Here is a 21,748-nt window from a genome sequence, read left to right on the forward strand (position 1 = left end):
GTGTGTTATTTTTTTCTCTTTAAGTAATCTCAAGGACCAACGTAGGGCTCAAAATCATGACCCTAAGATCAAGATCACAGGTTCCACGGACTGAGCCAGCAAGGTGCTCCAACTCTTTAGAGTTTCTGTGTCATTTCTGTGAGGTACCCAACATAGGCATATGAAATAACCCTTTTTCTCCTATTAATCCATTTTTTGTCAATTCAGCTTGCCAGCCTGCAGTTACTGAACCTAAGAGAGTAGAAGAAAAAGTGTTTTCCCTGCCCATCAATATCACCTAGAATTACATTGGCTACAAGAGTAAATTACCAATGTAAGAAAGTACAAGTAGATCAGATCCTTTACTGAATTCCCTTAGTTGAGTCGATTTAGTTGTAAAATGGAATGAAAACTGCAAGAAAAAAAAGAAACATAAGAGAAATAGGTATATGTTAAGGGTGACATTTCAAATCAATAGAAAAATGAGTTTTTCGGTAAATGATAGCAGAATAACTGGCTGCCTTTGAGAGAAAATTCAGATGGTTTCTCCATTATTCCTCCCACCAAATTGTAGGCAATATCCAGAAGAGAAAATCCAAATGACTAACACAAGGAAGTGCCCCACTTTTCAAATTATTAAAGAAAGACAAATTAAAACAGTTTACTACTTTAGGCCTGTGTTACTGGAAAGAACAGAACCATGTTAAATCGCACACACTGCTAAAGAAAAAATGGAATAAAGCTGCAGAACAGTTGGGAAAGATCTAGTGAAGTTGCAGATGTGCAATGTAAGAAAATCAGTAACATGAAACCTCACTAAAACAGAGTGGGGAGGGGGCGCCTGGGTGGATCAGTCAGTTGAGCGTCCGACTTCGGCTCAGGTCATGATCTCGCGGTCCGTGGGTTCGAGCCCCGCGTCGGGCTCTGTGCTGACAGCTCAGGGCCTGGAGCCTGTTTCGGATTCTGTGTCTCCCTCTCTCTCTGACCCTCCCCTGTTCATGCTCTGTCTCTCTCTGTCTCAAAAATAAATAAATGTTAAAAAAAAAAAAAAAGAGTGGGGAGGTTTGGGCAGGGGGAGCTCTGCCCTACCATGCCTAGTCAATTGCAGACCCAACAGGAAGAGATAGACTTGACCTTACTTGGGCTTCATTTTGCTGTTGGATACTACTCTGCTACTTCAGCTTGAGCAAGAGCCACTTTCCTCCCTCTGCCCCTCCACCCCCCAGACAGCTCAACCAATGAGAAGGCACCAGATGTCAAATTCCCAATGTACTTAAATGGACTTTCAGTTTATAGCAAACTTCCCAACGTACCCCTTTTCTCCTTAAAAGAAAAAAAGAGTAATATTACCTCTCCTTTGTTCCCTGGACTTACCTGTGGTTTTGCCACAGTGTCTTTGTCCCAGATTATAATTCGCTTTTATTCCTGAACAAACCCATCTTTTGCTGGTAAAATAACCAGCTGTTTTTACTTTTTAAGGTTAACTAAGCAACTATGACCCGACAACTCTGCTCTGGGGCATACCTTGGAAACCCTCACATATATGTGCACAGAGAGACTTATAGGAATGTTAAAAGCATCACTTTGTAAGGTGAAAAACCAAGAGTTACCTAAACACTCATTGACAGGAAATGGATGAATTCATGGTTATATTCATATGCTATTATACAAAGGTGACAATGTATGAATGGTGGATAAATACAGCAACATGAGCAGATTTCAAAAATAATGCTGAATTTTTAAAATGTTTATTTATTTATTTGGGGGGGAGCGGGGAGGGGCAGAGAGAGAGAGAAATCCCAAGCTCTGTCTGCACAGAGCCTGATGCGGGGCTCGATTCCATGAACCATGAGATCAAGACCTGAGCTGAAATCAAGAGTTGGGCGCTTAACCAACTGAGCCACCCAGGTGCCCCAAAAACAACGCTGAATATTTTGAAAACAAACTACAAACAAAAAAAAAAAATAAAATTGTATAAGAAGTTTCAAAGCACATGAAGATACCATATATTGTTTCTTTCAAGAGATCTGATCATTTTCTAGCACTTCTTTCGCTCAGCATCACTAGAGATCCATCCGTATTGTATCAACTGTTCACTTTTTAAATTGCTAAGTAGCATCCCACGACACACACACGGCTGTTTATCTGTTCACCTGCTGAAGAACATTTGAGTTGTTTCAAGTTTGGGGCTATTACAAAGAAGCTGCTATTACCAACTTGTGTACAAGTTTTCTTGTGAACATATGTTCCCATTTCTCTAGGAGTGGGACTGCTCAATCATGTAGAAGGTGAAGCCTTAACTCTTTAAAAACCTGGTAAAATATTCTCTAAAATAGTTATTTTATATATCTGATCACATCTTTTGTTCATGTTTTAACTGGGTTGTCTCAATATTATTATTCTGTAAGAATTACACAAATACTTAGGGACAAATACTGTGTCAGAGACACGTTTTAAAAACACTTCTCCCAGGGGCGCCTGGATGGGTCGGTCAGTTAAGCATCTGACACTTGATTTTGGCTCAGGTCATGATTTCACGGTTCATGAAACTGGTTCACTGACAGTGTGGAGCCTCCTTGGGATTCTCTCTTTCCCTCTCGTTCTCTGCCCCTCCCTTGGTCTCTCTCTCTCAAAATAAATAAACATTAAAAAAATACTTTCTCCCAATCTGTGGCTGAACTTCTCATTTTCTTATATGCCTTTTAAAGACTAAAATTTTTAGTTTTCATGAAGTCAAATTTATCAATTTTTCTTTTATAGTTTATGCCTTTTAGTTTAGTTTATGCTTTAAGAAATGTTTGCCTAACCCAACATCACTAACATTTTCTCGTATGTTTTCTTCCAGAAGATTTATACTTTTAGCTATTATATTTAGGAGATTTATTATGATCCATCTTGAACTATATTTTCATAAGGTATGAAATAACGATTGAAATTTTTTTTTGCATATGGCTATCTGATTGTCCATTATCATCCATCGAAAAGATTATAATTTCCTCTTTGCTTTATTTTCCCCAGTATTTCCTCCGTTTCATTTTAAATGATTTCTATTAAGTCTTTGTTTGTTGCTCTTTTTCTACAGTGTATAACTTGCTGGTAATTTTACCCATACCATTTTCTTCTCAGACATTATATTTTTCACCTCTAGACATTTATTTGTAGTTTTGTTTGTTTGTTATCTTTTGGACTAGCAAAATTTTTAACTGTGGTGAAACACGTAACGTAAAATTTACCATCTTAACCATTTATAAGTGTACAGTTCAGTAGGGTTGAGTATATTTACATTGCTGGGCAATAGATATTTTTTTAACATCTGTGTCTCCTTAAAATGCTCATTGGTCCTCTATCTTGAACATATGAACTATATTTATTCTGTTTAAACACTCTTGCCAATTGTTTCTATCATCTCTGTCATTTCTGGATCTACTTTAAAAATTTTTTTTTAATGTTTATTTATTTTTGAGACAGAGAGAGAGCATGAGCAGAAGAGGGGGAGAGAGAGGGAAACCCAGAATCCGAAGCAGGATCCAGGCTCTGAGCTGTTGGCACAGAGCCCGACGCGGGGCTTGAATTCACGAGCTGTGAGATCATGACCTGAGCCGAAGTCAGACTCTCAACAGACTGAGCCACCCAGGCGCCCCTGGATCTACTTTGATTTTTTATTTCATTTCTTCCTTGCCTCTTTGCATATAGGTAATTTTTTCTTTTACAATATGCTAAATATTGTGGATTTTATTTTCGTTATTTTGTTAGTTGTTGGAGTTTCTGAATTTTTTTCCTAAAATATTTTCGGCCTTTGTTTGGGAATGCAGTTAAGTCACTTGTTAAGTTGGCCTATTTGAGGCTCGCATTTTTGCTTTGCGAGGCGGGTCCACTACAGCCTTTACTGAAGGGCTAATTTGGTCCTAGCCCTTATGCAGTAACATTTTGAGAATGTCCTTGTGTTAGGAATTTTTTTTTTTTTTTTTTTTTTTTTTTTGGCTAGTGGTAAGATAAAGTATTCCTAGCCCTGTGTGAACTCTGGTAAAGCTTCTGCTTGCATCTTTCTCATGGCCGTTCACTGGCCTTGAGTGGTTTCTTCACACACATGTGCTGACTAATACACACATTTGGAGCTTTTCCTGTGCAGCTTTCTCTTCTCTTGTACTTGATCCCATAAATGCTAGTAGGCTTTCCCGGTACAGACTGTCTCTTCACCTCTGGGAGACTAGAGGGCTCTGTTTGGGTACTTTCTCCCTGGATGTAGCCTGGAAATTCGCTCCACGCCATCAGTTGGAACAATAATATAACTCAAAATTTTTGTTTCATTTCTCTCAGAGAAGTGCCTGTTGTCTAATATCCACCAGCCATTATGCTGTATATTTTGTCTGGTTGCTTAGTTGTGTGTGGTGGGAGGATAAATCTTGTTCTTTTTAAATATTATTATTCAGTTCTTGCCCCATCATTGCCAGAAGCCAAAAATCTCAAAATATTATATGTTGATAATGGATATATAGAGATAGAGTAAAAGTACAAAGAAATGCATAGGAAGGATAAATTCTAAGTTCAGAATAGTGACTACTTTTGGGGAAGTTGGGAGAAATAGGAATATGGTTAGGTATAAAAAGAGACTTACAACTATAAATATACTATTTTATTTCACAAGGTAGGTGGTGGGCACATAGGTGTTCAGCTTATTGTTAGTTATATTTAACATTGGTCTTGAAATATCTCACCATAGAAAGATTTCAAATAGGACAAAGGGTTAAGTGGGTTGTTGTTGTTGTTGTTGTTTTTTGACAAAGAAACCATAAAAATGCTAGAAGAAAGAACATATATGTCTTAGTGGCATTTATAACCTTAATTGAACATTTTACTCTTTCTGCAAATGTATGTGTAATATATAAGAAATAGTCTTGAAATTAAATAATCTGCCATAAAAAAAAAACACCGAGCCAGTCTTGTGCCCATTTATTTGATTTTTGCTCTATAATGCTGATGTGGAGAATATACATACTTCCAGACTGTTCTTGACTTCTAGAATAGTTTAAGGCAGTGAGACTGAAGCTGAGCAAATTGCAATCCTGAGTAGGGAGAATTAGGTAGTATTCTGTGGGCTCATTCTTCCAGCTCTGTATAATAGTAGGAAATCATTTCCTGAGTCTTAGGATTGGATACCAGCAAGACTTGGAAAGGCTCACCAAACCATCTTGTTTCTATTTTACACCTACCAGAGGGACCACACCTAGCAACACTATGGCACTGTATAGTTGTAGGAGAACTCTTGCTACTACGCGTCTATACCTTTCCCTTTTCTAAACTTTCCTTTGTGAACATGAAGGACTCTGTAGGTGGTGTTTTTTTTTTTTTTTTTTTTTTCCAAATATTTCTGATTCTCTGTCCTCCAGGACATGGTAGGATTGCACTTTCCAGATTTTGTTTTAAGTGAGGTCATGTCAGTAGGTCCGGTCAATAAACTGTAGGTAGAAGAGACATGTAAGTGTCACTTTCAGACTAGAGATTTCCATTCCTGGTGTGAGAGCCCCCCAGAATCCTCTTTCCATCTGTCATAGCAACCTGCAAGTTTCATGATATGGCTGCTTTCTCATCCTGGGTCCTAGGATTAGAAAGATAAGGAATAGAGTTCCCAGCTCATCTTCAGTGGGCTTATAATGTAACCAAGAAATAAACCTTTTCTTGGAAAAGGCTAAAAAATCTTTTGTGTGCTTTGGTTCAAATATCCCTTCAGAGAGGCAATATTTGACCATTCAGTCTAAAAGACAACACAAATATCAGTTATTCCCTAACAAAATCCCCTAACTGTCTCCATGGTACTCCTTATTCTGAGAAATAGTTTTATTTGTACTTATTTATTGTATTCCACCCCCCCCCCCGCCCCCCGCAAAAGAAATAACCCAGAAAATTCCATAAGAAGACTTGCCTAGAGTGCTTGGGTGGTTCAGTTGGTTAAGCACCCAACTCTCGATTTTGCATCAGGTCATGATCTCACAGTCATGAGATCAAGCCTTGCGTCAGGCTTCACAGAGTGTGGAGCTTGCTCGGGGCTCTCTCTGCCCCTCCCCCACTTAAATAAACTTAAAAAAAAAAAAGACTTATTTCATTCACTGAATGAAATTGAATCAGATCAGCCTGATTCTCATAGGCCATGGTAAGAAGTTTGCATTTTACTCAGGAGCAATGTGAAGTCACTGAAGGGTAATACCATTCTGACTTTTTGGAAAATGGATTGGAAGGGCACAGGAGTGGAAGTGAAAATAGTCATCAGTAGACTGCAGCATTGTTCTAGGCAAGATGGTGGTGGTTTGAACCAGCATTATGCTTACGGGTAAAAGTGATAGGTGTTGTTGATGGATGAAATAGGGAAAGAGGGGCATTAAGAATGACTCTTAGGTTTTGGCTTTAATAACTAGGGAAACAGAGGTGCCATTTATTGACAAGGAGAATATAAGGGAAAAGGAATTTGGGGAAGATTGTGGTAGAGTATTGGAAATCTAGAATCCCCTTTTGATGATGTTAAGACATCTTTGTCAAGATATCAATTAAGGAGCTGGATACATACAAGTTGAACTCCAATTTGGGATACAGATATAAATCTGAGAATCTATAAACCATTTAAGATCACCTTGAGAGAATATCTGAATAGAAAAAATAAATTTCAACATTTAGAGAGCAGATAGTTTAAGACAACTCGGTAAAAGTGAGTGAGATCAACCAGGATGGAAGAAGAAAACCAGAAATGTGGGTGGTCCAGAAACTACACAAAGTATTTCAAGGACAAAGTGATCAACTACCTTGAATGATGCAAAGCACTCCTTTAAAAGAACAGAATTTCCATTTTTTTCAGCTTTATTGAGGTATAATATACAAAAATTGTACACATGTAATGTATACATTTTAATGAGTTCGGATATAAGCTTAGACCTGTGATACTACCACCACGATCATGGTAATAAGAAAATCCATCACCAGGGTGCCTGGCTGGCTCGGTTGGAGGAGCATTGTGACTCTTGATCTTGCGGTTGTGAATTTGAGCCCCATGTTGGGTGTAGAGATTACTTGAATAAATAAGTAAACTTAAAAAGAAAAGAATATCCATCACATCCAAAAAATTTCCTTTGTCCCCTGGTTTTTTGTTTGTGGTAAGAATATTTAACATAAGATTTACCCTCTTAAGTGCGTAATACCACACTGTTAACAACAGAGTGTTGAATGTTGTAGATCTCCAGAACATACTCATCCTGGAAAACTGAGACTTTATACCCATCAAACAACTCTCCCATCTCAACTCCTATCAAACTCACTCCGATCTCCTGGCAACCACCAATCTATTTTCTGCTTATTTGACTATTTTAGATACATTATAGAGGAGGAATCATGCAGTATTTGTCCTTCTGTGACTGATTTATTTCACTTAACATAATGTCTTCCAAGTCCATCCATCTTGTCAAAAATGATAACATTTCCTTAATTTTTAAGTTTGAATAATATCTAATTATATGTATAGCCCACACATTCCAAAAATTTTGAATATAATTGATACACAATGTTACATTAGTTTCAATATCCCACATTTTCTATATCCATTTGTCTTACACTGGATATTTGGGCAGTTTCCAGATCTTGGCTATTGTGAATAGTGTTGCAATAAACATAGGAGATATCTCTTCGAGATCCTGACTCCAATTCTTTTGGGTATATACCCAAAAGTGGAATTGCTGAATCATATGGTAGTTCTGTTTTTAATTTTTTGAAGAACCTATATACTGTCTTCCAAAGTGCCTGTGCCATTTTACATTCCCACGAACAGGAACAGCGTACAGGGTTCCAATTTTGTCACATCCCTACCGATACTTATCTTTTGTTTTGTTTTGTTTTGGCAATAGTAATTCTAACATTTGTGAGGCAACACCTCACTGTGGTTTTGATTTGCATTTCTTTTTTTTTTTTTTTTTTAATTTTTTTTTTTAACGTTTACTTATTTTGAGAGCTACATAGAGCTCTTTTGAGGAGTTTTGCTATGAGAGCAAGCAGAGAGATGGATACAGCTGAAGGCATGTGGAGGGATGATGGGATAAAGAAAAGTGGTATAGTTTTTTTTTAATCAATGCTAGTCGTGCGTTTTTCTACGCTCATGAGACCACCTGGCATGAGGAGAGATTGATGCTGCTGATGTGGGAAAGATAGGGCATATTCAAAACAACAAAATCCTCAAGCAGGTAGGAGGCATGGAAGTCCAGATCACAGCTGGAAAGACTGACCATTAGCAGGAGGAAGCCACTTCCTTGTCTTTAACAGGATATAGAGAACACATGCAATGATGGGAAGGATTGTACATTTAATGGTGGGATGTGGGAAAATGCCTGAGCTCATGAGTTCTTTTTGTAAAGTAGAAAGGAAAATCATTGGCTGAGAAAGAAGATACAAAGTAGTCATTGTGGAGAGTGAAAAAGTAAGTATTCTGGGACACTAGAATAGGATGACCAATTTGGGGTCTGTGATCTTGAATTTAAATTTTTTTTTGTTTTTTTATTAATGTTTATTTATTTTTGAGACAGAGAGAGACAGAGCATGAACGGGGGAAGGTCAGAGAGAGAGGGAGACACAGAATCCGAAACAGGCTCCAGGCTCTGAGCTGTCAGCACGGAGCCCGATGTGGGGCTCGAACTCACAGACTATGAGATCATGACCTGAGCCGAAGTCAGACGCTCAACCGACTGAGCCTCCCAGGCGCCCCTGTGATCTTGAATTTAAAGAAAGCTTGTTAGCCTGAAAGCTAGTTCTTTATGGGCAGGAAAGAGAAACACTGAAAATTGCTCTAGAGAGAGAGAGCAGATACAGTAATTTTTGTAGCTTCTTATTTATATCCATGACAATGTTAAAATATATATATATATATATTTTTAGCTAAAACATGTTGTAAGTAGAAGGGGCCAAAAAGTGTGAGAGGTTAGATGAGTCAATGCCTTCATCTTACACAGAGTGAGGAGCTTCTGTATGCTTTTGACAATTGACAATTCAAGAGATATTTAAAGTACTCACATTATTTGAATTACAGTTACCATAGAGAAAACTAAAATACTAGGAAATAGTTTAAATTATCTAATTCTTCATCTATCTTAAGACAAGTGAATATACAATGCCAAAAATTAATAAAACAATTAGTGGTAGAGATAGTTTAATTTATAAATATAGAGGTACTCACCTGATGAAATAAAAATGAAGGTTAAAAGTTGATTGCCTACAGAAAACTCCTGTTTCTCATGAGACTCTTCTGTACTATTTGATTTTTCTCCAAACAAATGAATGCATTACTATACTTTAATAAAATTAAAACAAAAACTATTCAAGTATACATGAAGACCTGTAAGTCAGGGCCAACCTTTGATAAAACTAGGTAGGTTTTATCAGGGTGACATTTATTTCCATCCCCTTCCCATGCCCTCTTGGTATTGTTTTTTCCCAGTATCAAAGGGATTTACTGCTCTCCTGCACCTGGGTTCCTCCTCTTTTCACTAAGGAAACTCTCATCTCTAGTTGTTTTCCAATTCTCAACTTTGATAAACACAAAATAAGCCTGTTCTTGGTTGCACTCTAAAAATGACTTGTTCTTGGGTCATGGAAAAAGTCAGTAATAATCTAATAACTGAAATTCTTTTCCTCTTGTTCCCATCCCTGCCAAAATATTCTTTAACGTGTGATCTCATTTAGGAGGAAAGTTTATGTGCATGTTTTTGTTTTGTTGCTTTTTAATCTCAGAAACAGAGGGGTAAGTTGATTAGCCTCTTCCTAGTGTATTTTATTATGGTTCATGTAAACTGCCTTATATGATAAAATTATCCCTTTATTTTCACATCCCCAACTCTCATTCTCTACCCACTTCGAGAATTTTCATTAAAAAAAAATTTTTTTTAATGTTTGTTTTTGAGAGAGACAGAGAACGAGCAAGGGAGGAGCAGAGAGAGGGAGACACAGAATTTGAAGCAGGCTCCACACTCTGAGCTGTCAGCACAGAGTCTGACACGGGGCTGTAACTCACTAACTGCAAGATCATGACCTGAGCTGAAGTCAGATGCTTAACCGACTGAGCTACCCCGCACCCTGAGAATTTTCATTTTAAATGAGTTCAAAGGAATTAATCTATGTTGATGGACCATTAGGGTCCTTGGGTAAGTGGCAAAAGATTATTTAGGAGTGTGTGAGAAAGAGGACTTCCCAAGGAATTTCAAATTATACCACCTTTACAGGATTCATTTCATTCTTTTTATATAATGATGCAGTAGTCATTATTAACTGGGACTGGAATCAGGATGGACCTTAAACAGTCACTGAAATGTTTTCTTTTTATGAAGACTTTTTTTTTTTTAAAGTTTATTTATTTATTTTGAGAGAGAGTGCGCAAGCAGGGGAGGAGCAAAGGGAGAGAGAATCCCAAGCAGGCTCCTCACTGCCAGCACAGGGGCTAACATGGGGCTTGAACTCATGAACCATGAGATCAGGACCTGAGCCAAAATCAAGAGTCGGAGGCTTGACTGACTGAGCCACCCACACCCCCCTGAAATATTTTATTACAAAGTCTTCTCAATGATCTAAACAGGGTATAGTGCAACACCTCAATCTTGTGGGTGTTTAATATATATTACTGCAATACCCCAATCATGTGGGTGCTGAATAAATATTATACAATAATGATGATGTAAACCTTACACAGGCTTAAGGATTAATGACCTATTTATTACACCTTAATTTACATTTTCACAACACGATGATACTCATCAAATTGAGAGTTTTATATGCTTCTTCAAGTTGGATATGGGATAAACAAACATATAGCCTACAATTTACGACAATTACTTCCACTGTTATTAACTAATGTCCCCCAATAACATTATATAACCTACACAAAAACATCTACTTCCAGGAAGTACAGCACACTGTACTGTATTTATATTTCCTGTATCTCATTTATTCAATAAAAATTATATGTTTAAAAATGTTATTAGTATTAACACTCACCCAGAAATTCACCACTTAATTCAAGCAATGATTTTCTAGGTAGAGAAAAAAAAAGTTGTGAATCTTTCTGCAGTATATTTTGCAATTTTCTTCCCAGACGTATGGAATTTCTAACAAAAAGATGATGAAATATATCGAATTGAAACCCTTAAAGTCAGGAACTACTTTCTATTGTTTCCTGTATTTTCTTTTGTACTTCCAAATAGAGTATTTTATATTGTTTTAGAGAGCTCATATTTGTATTTTTCTTCTATTTGTGCTGTTAGGTCTACAAGAGACCTACTTTTTTTTTTTTTTGACTTTTTAAAAAACACTCAATTTTGGGGCTCCTGACTGGCTCAGTTGGTGGAGCAAGCGATTCTTGATCTCCAGGGCGTGGATTTGAGCCCCACTGGGTGTAGAGATTACTTAAAGACTTCAGGGGTGCCTGGGGGGGGTTCAGTCAGCTGACCATCAAACTCGATTTCCTCTCAGGTCATCTCAGGGTTGAGTTGGAGCCCTGCAGTAGGCTCTGTGCTGACAGTGTGCAGCCTGCTTGGGATTCTCTCTCACCTCTCTCAGCCTCTCCTTCACCGGCTCGTGTGCTTGCTCGCTCTCTCTCAAAAGAAGTAAATAAACACAAGAAAAAAAAGATGATCTTAAAAGGAAATCTTAAGAAAGAAATAAAATCTTAAAAAAAAAAACCCTCAATTTTGACAAATTTCCTGTTGTAGATTTCAAAAAACCTGGGAGCAAGATCCTATTTGATTTCATCTTTGTGTATCTCTGAGTAACAAGTTAGTGACGTGCTCATAAATATGCTTAAACAAATGGATGCATCTTCCTTCTTTTATATTTCATTCAAAATAACTTCAGAAAGGTTTTGTCTAACATAGAAGTAGTTCGCCTCCCCAAATTTCTCAACTTCACTATTGTATAACTAATAGCAACCAGGAAGAACAACTCCACAGCAAGACAGCGAAATGTAAAAATAATAAAACAAAAGGAGGGAACATGGTCTTTGACATTACATCCCCTCAAGGCAAAAATAGGGAAGTTGCTATTTTTTGAATGAAAATAACCTTATGTATTTCGTGCTGCAGATACTCAGTTTTATCTGATAAAAAATACTACTTTGTAAGGAGGTAGAAGTTTGAATCCTGGCTCTGCTTTTTATCGTGAGACCTTGGTCCAGCTACTCGACCTTGCCAAGCCTTACCTTCTTGGTCTGTAAAAAATAAAAACATCTCTACGACTGGTTTAGATAAACCGAGTAAGGCTGACTTAACACGCGCCTGACACATAACCAAGCGCTAACATCATTAAACAATGAGCGAAATTAGTTATCTCAGCAGCTCAGGCACAGCAATGTAGTGTAGATACACCGGGATGAGAACGCATAGTTTGAGTCTTACTCACAGGTCGGTACGAGCCAGGCATTTTAATAGCTGGACCCCGGGTATTATTTTTGTCTCTCACCGCGTGTAGTCAGGCGAAGCTCAAAGCTAAAGGCTTAGCGCTCCCGTTACTTTGGTCTGGGCTCCACGCGGAGCTCGGGGAAGACACTGTCTCCTAGAGGACAAGACACGACAAAACGTGCCAGGCCAAACACGGACTCCCAAGATTCCCTAACGCATGGCGTTTTCAATGCGCGCTTTTCTAAAGCCGGGGAAAACGTCGTAGGCTCAGGGACGAGGTCAAGGCACGGTCTCCCAAACTACGCTCGCACCCCCAGCGAACTAAAACCCAGAAAACGAGGTAGAGCCGCAGACACTAAGCAGCAAAACTTCGGACGCTACCAGGGCTCTCCCGGACACCGGCGAGCCCAGCGGCCGAGAGCGCAGCAGTTCCTGCGGTACGACAGGGGCGGGGCCGCGGCCGTAAAGCAGCGACCGGAGACCACGTGGGCTCCGAGGCGACCCCGGGCGCCCTTGGAGGGTCTTGGCTGTGCGGGTCATGGCCGGTCCCCTGCAGGGCGGTGGGACAGGGGCCCTGGACCTGCTCCGGGCCCTTCCACGTGTGAGCTTGGCAAACCTAAAGCCGAATCCAGGCTCCAGGAAACCGGTAAATGGCTGGTGGCGGTGCGAGGACGCGCGGGGGGAGGTGGCGGGGGATGGAAGCGGCCTGTCCCTCGCCATCGTTCTCCCGCACTCTTTGCGGAGGGTGTTGGGATAAACGTAGGGTTGCCGAGCCCTTGTTCTCAACTGCACGGAGAACCCAATTCGTAACACGGTCCCAATTCGTAATAAGGTTCATATGGTAAAGCGTGATTCTGTCATTAGGGCGCAGGGCGTGAAGTCGCAGGAGCCACAAAATGATGGCCTCGTTCAGAGTTGGATTTAAGATGAGCTACTTTCCCGTTAACTTTATTTTCGTGGGAAAGATTTGAATTGATTACGGTAGTTGTCTTTTCTGCAAATCACTGAATACAGCTAGAAAAGCTGTCAGTTGACATACTGTCATTTATTTAACTTTAAAAATATTTTGTTTCCACCCAGCGTGGGGTTGGAACTCACAACCCGGGACTGAGCGCCAACACACTATTATTTAAAGAATCGGTTCGTTTTCACGAAGTGACAGGAAGTTAATTTGGGAAAAAAATCCTTTCTTTACAAATTAAGGTTTAAATAATACACATGGGTAACGATTATGTGTTTACAATTAATTACAAAATAAGTGTTCTTAAATATCGTGTAAACCTTGTTTGTTGTGGATGTTTGATTCTAGGATTTTTTTCATTTCCAGCCTATCCTAGAGTCCTTACCTCCATTCCGTCCTTGGAACTTTTCCTTTGAAACACAATTTGGACTTTGGTTACAAGAATTCACTACATTTACAGAGGCAAGGATGCTAACTTAAAAGCGGAGGTTAGAACAGAGCTTGGCACATAGCGTTAGCTGTTAGTACTGGTTGATTGGAGAAATGAATGGCGTTTCTTTTCCTTGTAGGAAAGACGGCGAAGAGGTCAGAGAAGAGGTCGAAAATGTGGCAGAGGCCATAAGGGAGAGCGGCAGAGAGGAACCCGGCCCAGACTGGGTTTTGAGGGAGGCCAGACTCCATTTTACATTCGAATCCCAAAATATGGGTTTAATGAAGGTCATAGGTAAGGTTGCTTTGCTTTTTAAAGTAAAAATCCCTAATTTTCACTGACAGTCCCCCCCCCCCCCCAAAAAAAAAAAATTGCTTGGTAGAAATTTAAATTCACTTTGAGGTAAACTTTTGTTGCTGTTTCTCTGAATCATTTTTGGTAATGAAATTTGGCCTGGATTAGGAGGGAAAAAAAGCCCGGACTTGATGCTCAGACCTGGCAAAGGAGATGGTAATACCAGCTCTTGTGGTTGGTTAGAGGCTTAGCAATAATGTATATAAAAACCTGGGTAGTCACCCAATAAATGACAACTCCTCTTGTTACTTTGAGCTCCGTTAATGCATAAGTCACATTTGACAAATTTGTTTAAATGAGTGAAGTAAATGCTTAGAGAGGCAAATTATTTTTAGTGAAATGAAGTTCTGGTTCTGTTTCATTGCCAAAAAGCAAGCGATATTATGTGATTTTGTTGCACTCAGGATGGTTTTATTTTTGTTAAATCATGTAAATCGAGGGAGGAAAATAGAGGACAAAGCTTTGAGTTGATCGGAAGAACTTACGGGAAGAGCCGTTTGAGTGTTCCAATTGTTATTTGTTTTGTAGCTTCAGACGCCAGTATCAGCCTTTGAGTCTGAATAGATTGCAATATCTTATTGATTTGGGTCGAGTGGATCCTACTCAACCTATTGACTTAACTCAGCTTGTCAATGGGAGAGGTGTGACCATCCAGCCACTTAAAAGGGATTATGGTGTCCAGCTGGTGGAGGAGGTAAGTCTGGATGACATTTGTTGGTGTCACATAGAAGGCTATTTCTGATTACCATATAATCAACACTCTGCCTTTTTAATTTTTATTTCTTTAATTAATTTAAATTTTTTTGAGAGAGCAAGTGAGCGAGGGGCAGAGAGAGAGAGAGTGAGAGTGAGTGAGTGAGTGTGTGCAGAGCCTGGAGCAGGGCTCAAACTTACCCGGAGTGGGGCTTGAGGTCACCTGAAGCCGGGCTCGGACTCACGAACAGTGAGATCATGACCTGAGCTGAAGTCAGCCCAGGTGCCCCAATTTTTCTTTCTTTCTTTTTTTTTAAATGGTTATTTATTTTGAGAGAGAGAGGGCAGGAGAGGGGCAGAGAGAGGGGGAGATGGAATCCCAAGCAGGCCCCCCACTGTCAACGAAGAGCCCGATGCTGGGCTCTTGAACCCATGAACCTCGAGATCACGACCTGAGCTGAAATCAAGAGTTGGACACTTAACTGGCTGAGCCACCCAGGCACCACCACCCCCCCCCCCCCCCCCCCCCCCGGCCAACTTTTATTTCTTTTGAGTTACCATATAACCATTACACTGTGTTATACTCAGTTGTAGTTTGAGGAAGTTGGCATGGCCTTTGTCCTTGGTTCTGGGGTGCTCTGCTGTGTATTGATTCAGCTGGCTCTCTCCCTTTGATTCTCTGCTCAAAATGTCATATCTGGGAGATCTTTTCTGACATCCTTTTATAAAAGAATACTCACAACTCCTCCCTCCCCCCCCCCCCATACTCTTGTCTGCTTTACCCTGTGCAAAGTATTTTTCTTTGAATGTATAAACACCTGACCTTTATTACCAAGTAATGCATTTATTTTTTCATACTCTTCTTCACACTATAATGTAAATTCTATGTCTAAATGTAATGACAAGTACTTTAGTTCATTGCTATATTTTCAGTATTGGAAATACTGGCTCATAATAATTAGTTTTATGGAGACAAGGAATGAATCAAATCCAATTCTTTTTTTTTTTTTAATTTCTCATTTTTTCAATATGTATTCATTTTTGAGGGGGGTGGTGAGGGGCAGAGAGAGGGAGACAGAGGATCTGAAGCAGGCTCGGTGCTAACAGCAGGGAGCCTGATGTGGGGCTTGAACTCACGAACTGTGAGATCATGACCTGAGCTGAAGTCAGATGCTCAGTCGACTGAGCCGCCCAGGCACCCAGAATCAAATCTAACTGGAGCAAAACCTTTTTCTATTTATAGAAATTGGCTAAGAGTTTCATAAGTAGTTAAATTTCTTCATTGATACTTTTGTTTCTAGTAGGTCAGTAATACAGCTATGTAAGTAACTTAGTGTCCACTAGAGGGAGGCATGTGCTTATGGAAAAATCTTTTAGGTTCCTTTGAAAAAATGAACCTTGTGGATAAAAGTTTTCCAAATAAAATGATTTGAAAATAAAATACAAAATACTCAGTTAAGCCTCAGTATTCTATTCTGGGTATATAAGGGAATATACATATAAATTAATATGGAAAAATCTGTGACCTTGTCAGCCAATGGACAGCACATTCCAACAGCTTTCAGGCATGTATCTATATTAACTAGGAAAATAATCCTGAAAACTACACCAGGGCAACAGTTGAGTAAGTACAGTTACAGTCATTTGTAGCTGTAAATTGGTTGACCTTTCCTGGATTTTAGATTTGCAATAAATAATGGTAATAATTAATCCATAGCACAAAATTACCAATTTCAGAATATATGTTTTCAAGGAATAACAAAAAAAGAAACTTAACTGATATAAAGACATTCCTAAAAAATAGTATTTATAATACTGAAAACACCAGAATTAACTCTAATGCCCAAGAAAAGGAAATAGTTGGGCAATTTGGAATAGTAATTAAAATTCACAAATAATATGGCAAGACCTTATTTATTTATTTATTTAAATTTGTTTTTGAGAGAGAGACAGAATCTGAAGCAGGCTCCAGGCCCTGAGCTGTAAGCACAGAGCCTGACATGGGACTTAAACTCATGAACTGTGAGATCATGACCTGAGCTGAAGTTGGACACTTAACTGACTGAGCCACCCAGGCGCCCCAAGACCTTATTTTGTTGAGTCAGAGGTGCCATTGATTAATAAAATGCAGACCAGTATCATAGATGGGAAAAAATGTGAGAATATGCATCTTATTTGGTGGAATATTTGTGTCTTACTTGATGGAATGGGTGGAACCTATTTTTTTTAATGTTTATTTATTTTGAGAGAGCGGCAGATCAAGTGTGAGTGGGGAAGGGACACAGAGGGCGAGAGAGAATCCCAAACCGGTTCTTCACTGACAGAGCAGGGCTCGATCCCACGAACGAGCCCTGGGATCCCGTGATCCCATGTGAGATCATGACCTGAGCCAAAACCAAGAGTCAGACACTTAACTGACTGAACCACCCAGGCACCTCAAAGGAGTGTTTTTGAAGTACATTAAGGCTTCATGATTAATAAAAGGAACTTGATTGGGAGCCAGCCTGATTCAACCATACCAAAATAGCAAAAAAAAAATTCTATTACCACAAAATAGTAATACTACCATCTTTTAATTCAGAATCTGTTTTGAAATTAGAGTAAAATGTAGTACAGCCTAATTAAAATGACCAAAACCAGAACTTTAGGAAGTTCAAGTCTACCTTTTTTAGTGTTGATTATTCTAGGGAAAAGTTCTTACTTTTTTTGTCCTTTTAGAGGCTGTGATAAAATCAGTAGTAAAAGCAGAGTGAATCTTTTGTCTAAGAGGCAGCTGATCCCTCCAAGATCAGATATTGTCAGAATTTTAAAAATTAATTAACTAATTAATTAATTTTTTAGGTTTATTTATTTATTGAGAGAGAGATGGGGGCAGAGGGGCAGAGGGGCAGAGAGCATGAGAATCCCAAGCAGGCTCTGCGTTGTTAGCACAGAGCCCGATGTGGAGCTCGAACCCATGAACTGGGAGATCATGACCTGAGCCAAAATCAAGAGTCAGACATTTAGGGGCTCCTGGGTGGCTCAGTCGGTTGAGCATCTGACCTCGGCTCAGGTCATGACCTCATGGCTCGTGAGTTCGAGCCCCGCATCGGGCTCTGTGCTGACAGCTCAGAGCCTGGAGCCTGTTTCCGATTCTGTGTCTCCCTCTCTCTCTCTGCCCCTAACCCACTTGCATTCTGTCTCTGTCTCTCTCAAAAATAAATAAACATTAAAAAAAAAAAAAGTCATTTAACTGACTGAGCCACCCAGGTGCTCCAGATTTTTTTTTTTTAAGATTTTATTTTTAATCTACACACAACAGGGGGCTCAGATACAGCCCCAAGAAGAAGAGTTGCATGCTCTACTGACTGAGCCAGCCAGGCACCTCTGTTGTCAGATTTTTATTTTTCCACTGGTTCCAGCCCACTCATCCCATCATTAAAAATTTCTTGGCCTCTTGCTAACTTAGGGATAAAGAAGAGAAATTTCTATCCATCTCAGTATGGTAGAATGTTGTGTGTAAGAACACAAATACAGGCGTCACCCTGAGCTGTGGCCTGCACTGCGATGCTGAGCACGTTCCTGGGCCTGTGCTACCACGAGCTGGCCACAACCTAGATTCCCACAGCAGGCATGTGGGGCACTGTGGGCACGGTAGGGCTGGTATGGGCCATGGACTGCCAGCTGATTCTGGACTGGGTGCCCTATATTAATGGCAAATTTAGGAAGGATGATTAGGTAAACTGACCCTTCTTGGATCCCTCTGGTGTCTGCTGGTGTTGTCTCCTTCCATGTTAGCTCCTGCTGTACCTGGAACAGCCCCCGCCCTCAGGAAAGGCCCCAAGGATATCTACAGCATGACTTAGGACTCCATGTTTGTGAAAATGGCTTTCATGTTTGAATACACACAGCATTAAACCTTGCTCTGAAAAAGAACAAAACAAAACACACGCTGTGACTGGACTCCCTGGGTTAGGATCCTAGCTGTGTGATCTTGACAAGTTGCTCAACCTCTGTGTGCTTTGTGTCCCCATCTATGAAGTTGGTGTAGCAATAATTTTGTCATGGGGTTGTCGGGATTAAACAGTCCACTATTAATGAAATACTGGGGATGGGTGCTTGTGTTGCTGTCTACTAAATATGTAGGATGAAAACGTAGTCGTCCTTGCTTACGGAGAATGAAAGTTGGTAAAACAAGATAGCCTAAACAAACGTAAAAGAAATGAATGTTGTTTGGTAGGACCTGGAAGCAGAGGTATTTAGAGTTGGAATTACTGTAACATTGTAGGCATTTTGGAGGAGAAAACACAGTGTAAAAAAACTTGCCATAATTTTATACTCCACTGTTAACCGAGCTACCTACAAACAGACTTTGCTTTGCCGTGTCACAGGGTGCTGACACCTTTAAGGCGAAAGTTAATATTGAAGTACAGTTGGCTTCAGAACTAGCCATCGCTGCAATCGAAAAAAATGGTGGTGTCGTCACTACGGCCTTCTACGATCCAAGAAGCCTGGGTAAGATGTCCTGCAGTCCCTTTTTTCTCCCTCTTCATCTCCTGCTGGCTGCCGTGCGAGGATTTAAAAGGCCTCATGGCCCTCTGACTTGTGGTTCGGACACCTCAGTCTTCTGTTTTAGGGTTTCCTGTTCGTGGTGTGGCTTCTAGTATTCCGCAGTCACTATGTCATGAGCAGGTTTTTTGTTTTTAAACATGGGACTTATATATATGATATTATATACCATGTTTAGAAATTCACTCATTGTTGGTAACCCAGAGGTAACTTTGATTTTCAAGATCCAAATTTTGGAAAGTGAAGTATTTCCATTTGCTTACTTAAGACAAGTCTTTTTAATAATAATAATAATAAAAAGTTCTTGGAAGTTCCCATCTTGGTAGTAGTTAAAAATTAATAATCAAAAGAAGGGCACCTGGGTGGCTCAGTCAGTTGAGTGTCTGGCTTCTGCTTGGGTCATGATCTCACAGTTCGTGAGTTCGAGCCCCGCATTGGGTTCTCTGCTATCAGCACAAGAGCCTGCTTCGGATGCTCTGTTTCCCCTCTCTCGTTCTGCCCCTCCCCCACTTGCCCTCTTTCTCTTTCAAAAATAAACATTAAGCACATTAACAATTAAAATCAAAAATAAACATTAAGCACATTAATAATTAAAATCATATACATATAGCCGCTACTTGTATCTTTTTTATTTAAAACCTTTTCAGACATTCTGTGCAAACCTGTTCCATTCTTTCTGCGTGGACAACCCATTCCCAAACGAATGCTTCCGCCGGAAGCACTGGTACCGTATTATACAGATGCAAAGAATCGTGGTTACCTGGCGGATCCTGCCAAATTTCCTGAAGCAAGACTTGAACTCGCCAAGAAGTATGGCTATATTTTACCTGATATCACTAAAGATGAACTCTTCCAAATGCTTAGTACTCGAAAGGATCCAAGGCAGATTTTCTTTGGTCTTGCTCCTGGATGGGTGGTGAATATGGCAGATAAGAAAATCCTAAAACCTACAGATGAGAGTCTCCTCAAGTATTACAGCTCATGAATTCCTTCCAAGAAAGCAGAGTTGTAAAAGAGTTCTGGAAGAAAAGAGACTGAAACATGTATATTTCTCGTCATCTTTTCTCTAGTTGTAAATTTTCCATGTAGTCCCGTTTCCATTTTTATCTAAAATTAAAATAAAAATGCAGTAAGCAAGGCTGTATAGAGGAACTGAATCTGTGCGGGTTCTTTCTCAGTTAAAGAAACAAACCCCCTGGTTTTCTGCCAAAGGAAGATTATAATTCTTAGGGGAGCGTTCTTTTTTTCATGATCTTTTTGTCCAGGTCTGTGTTATCATTGTTGCAAATCAAAATGAAGGTGCAGCTGGAACGGGATGGATGGGTGGGCCTGTCAAGGCTAAGCTGTTGCTACTGGTTGCCCATCTTAATCAGGGGCCTCAGGAAGCTCTATCCAGTGTCAAGATGGAAAGCTTTCAACTCTGGATTATTAAGATTTGGGATAGGAGTTTAAGATTTAAGGCTAGTGAATAAGTAGTACAATATTTGCTAGCAAAATTGAAATAATTCCAAGCGAATTCATTTTCTCAAGTCATCTGATAAGAGTAGACAATAATGATTAAGCCCTTAGCCTTTTTCTTGAACAAGGTAAGTGTTCTGATATTTTACTTATTTCATAGATAGTGGAGATCTTTGTTTTTCATTCATTTTAAATGATTTTTGAAAAATTGTTCAGTAATTATGTAAGCCATAAAAACAGCTGGTATTGTGAAAATTAAACTCAGTTAATGTAAAAGTTTCAGCAATCTGTAAGCTTATTTAGCTTTCCAAAGTTACGTCGTATCTAAACCATACAGAAACGCAATTTGTCCCGCTGCAATTGAATCTAAATAATTCATGATAATTTTTCCACAGCAAGAATAAAGTGATTCCTGGCTGTCCATTTTCTTAAAATAAAAAAATTAAAAACCTAAATGATGCAATATTTTGTTCACTTGTCTACCTTCTGTATTGCTGACCTGAGATTCAGTTTATAAGGTAATTTATGTACCAAGAGTATGTTATTTATTTATTTATTTATTTATTTAAACTTGTTTTATTTTTTATTTTTTTAAATTTGCATCCAAATTAGTTAGCATATAGTGCCACATGATTTCAGGAGTACGTTCCTTAGTGCCCCTTACCATTTAGCCCATCTCCCCTCCCACAACCCCTCCGGTAACCCTCTGTTCTCCATTTTTATGAGTCTTTTCTGTTTTGTCCCCCTCCCTGTTTTTATATTATTTTTGTTTCCTTTCCCTTATGTTCATCTGTTTTGTCTCTTAAATTCTTTTTGATTGCTGAGTAATACTCCATTGTGTGTGTGTGTGTGTGTGTGTGTGTGTATACACACCACATCTTCTTTCTCCATTCATCCATCGATGGACATTTGGGC

The 21,748-nt window shown here is 39.4% G+C and overlaps 1 protein-coding gene and 1 pseudogene across 1 annotated transcript; both read left to right on the forward strand.

Moving 5' to 3' along the window:
- The first annotated feature begins 12,848 nt into the window (after positions 1 to 12,848).
- MRPL15 (mitochondrial ribosomal protein L15) lies at positions 12,849 to 21,288 on the forward strand. Its single transcript, XM_060610531.2, has 5 exons — positions 12,849 to 13,035; positions 13,920 to 14,074; positions 14,663 to 14,828; positions 19,198 to 19,321; positions 20,023 to 21,288. Exons 1-5 carry the CDS (start codon positions 12,928 to 12,930, stop codon positions 20,358 to 20,360), a joined length of 891 nt encoding a protein of 296 aa, XP_060466514.1. The 5' UTR covers positions 12,849 to 12,927; the 3' UTR covers positions 20,361 to 21,288.
- Positions 15,344 to 19,190, forward strand: LOC132664067 (cytochrome b-c1 complex subunit 10 pseudogene; annotated as a pseudogene).
- Positions 21,289 to 21,748: the final 460 nt, after the last annotated feature.

This window comes from Panthera onca, chromosome F2, assembly GCF_046562875.1.
Source record: "Panthera onca isolate mPanOnc1 chromosome F2, mPanOnc1 haplotype 2, whole genome shotgun sequence".
NCBI lineage: Eukaryota > Metazoa > Chordata > Mammalia > Carnivora > Felidae > Panthera > Panthera onca.

Bases quoted from the DNA above. Each gene is read 5' to 3' on its own strand.
- MRPL15 (XM_060610531.2), top strand. From the start codon at position 12,928: ATGGCCGGTCCCCTGCAGGGCGGTGGGACAGGGGCCCTGGACCTGCTC. The intron at 13,036-13,919 runs GTAAATGGCTGG...TTTTCCTTGTAG, and splicing joins ATCCAGGCTCCAGGAAACCG to GAAAGACGGCGAAGAGGTCA. The intron at 14,075-14,662 runs GTAAGGTTGCTT...TTTGTTTTGTAG, and splicing joins GGGTTTAATGAAGGTCATAG to CTTCAGACGCCAGTATCAGC.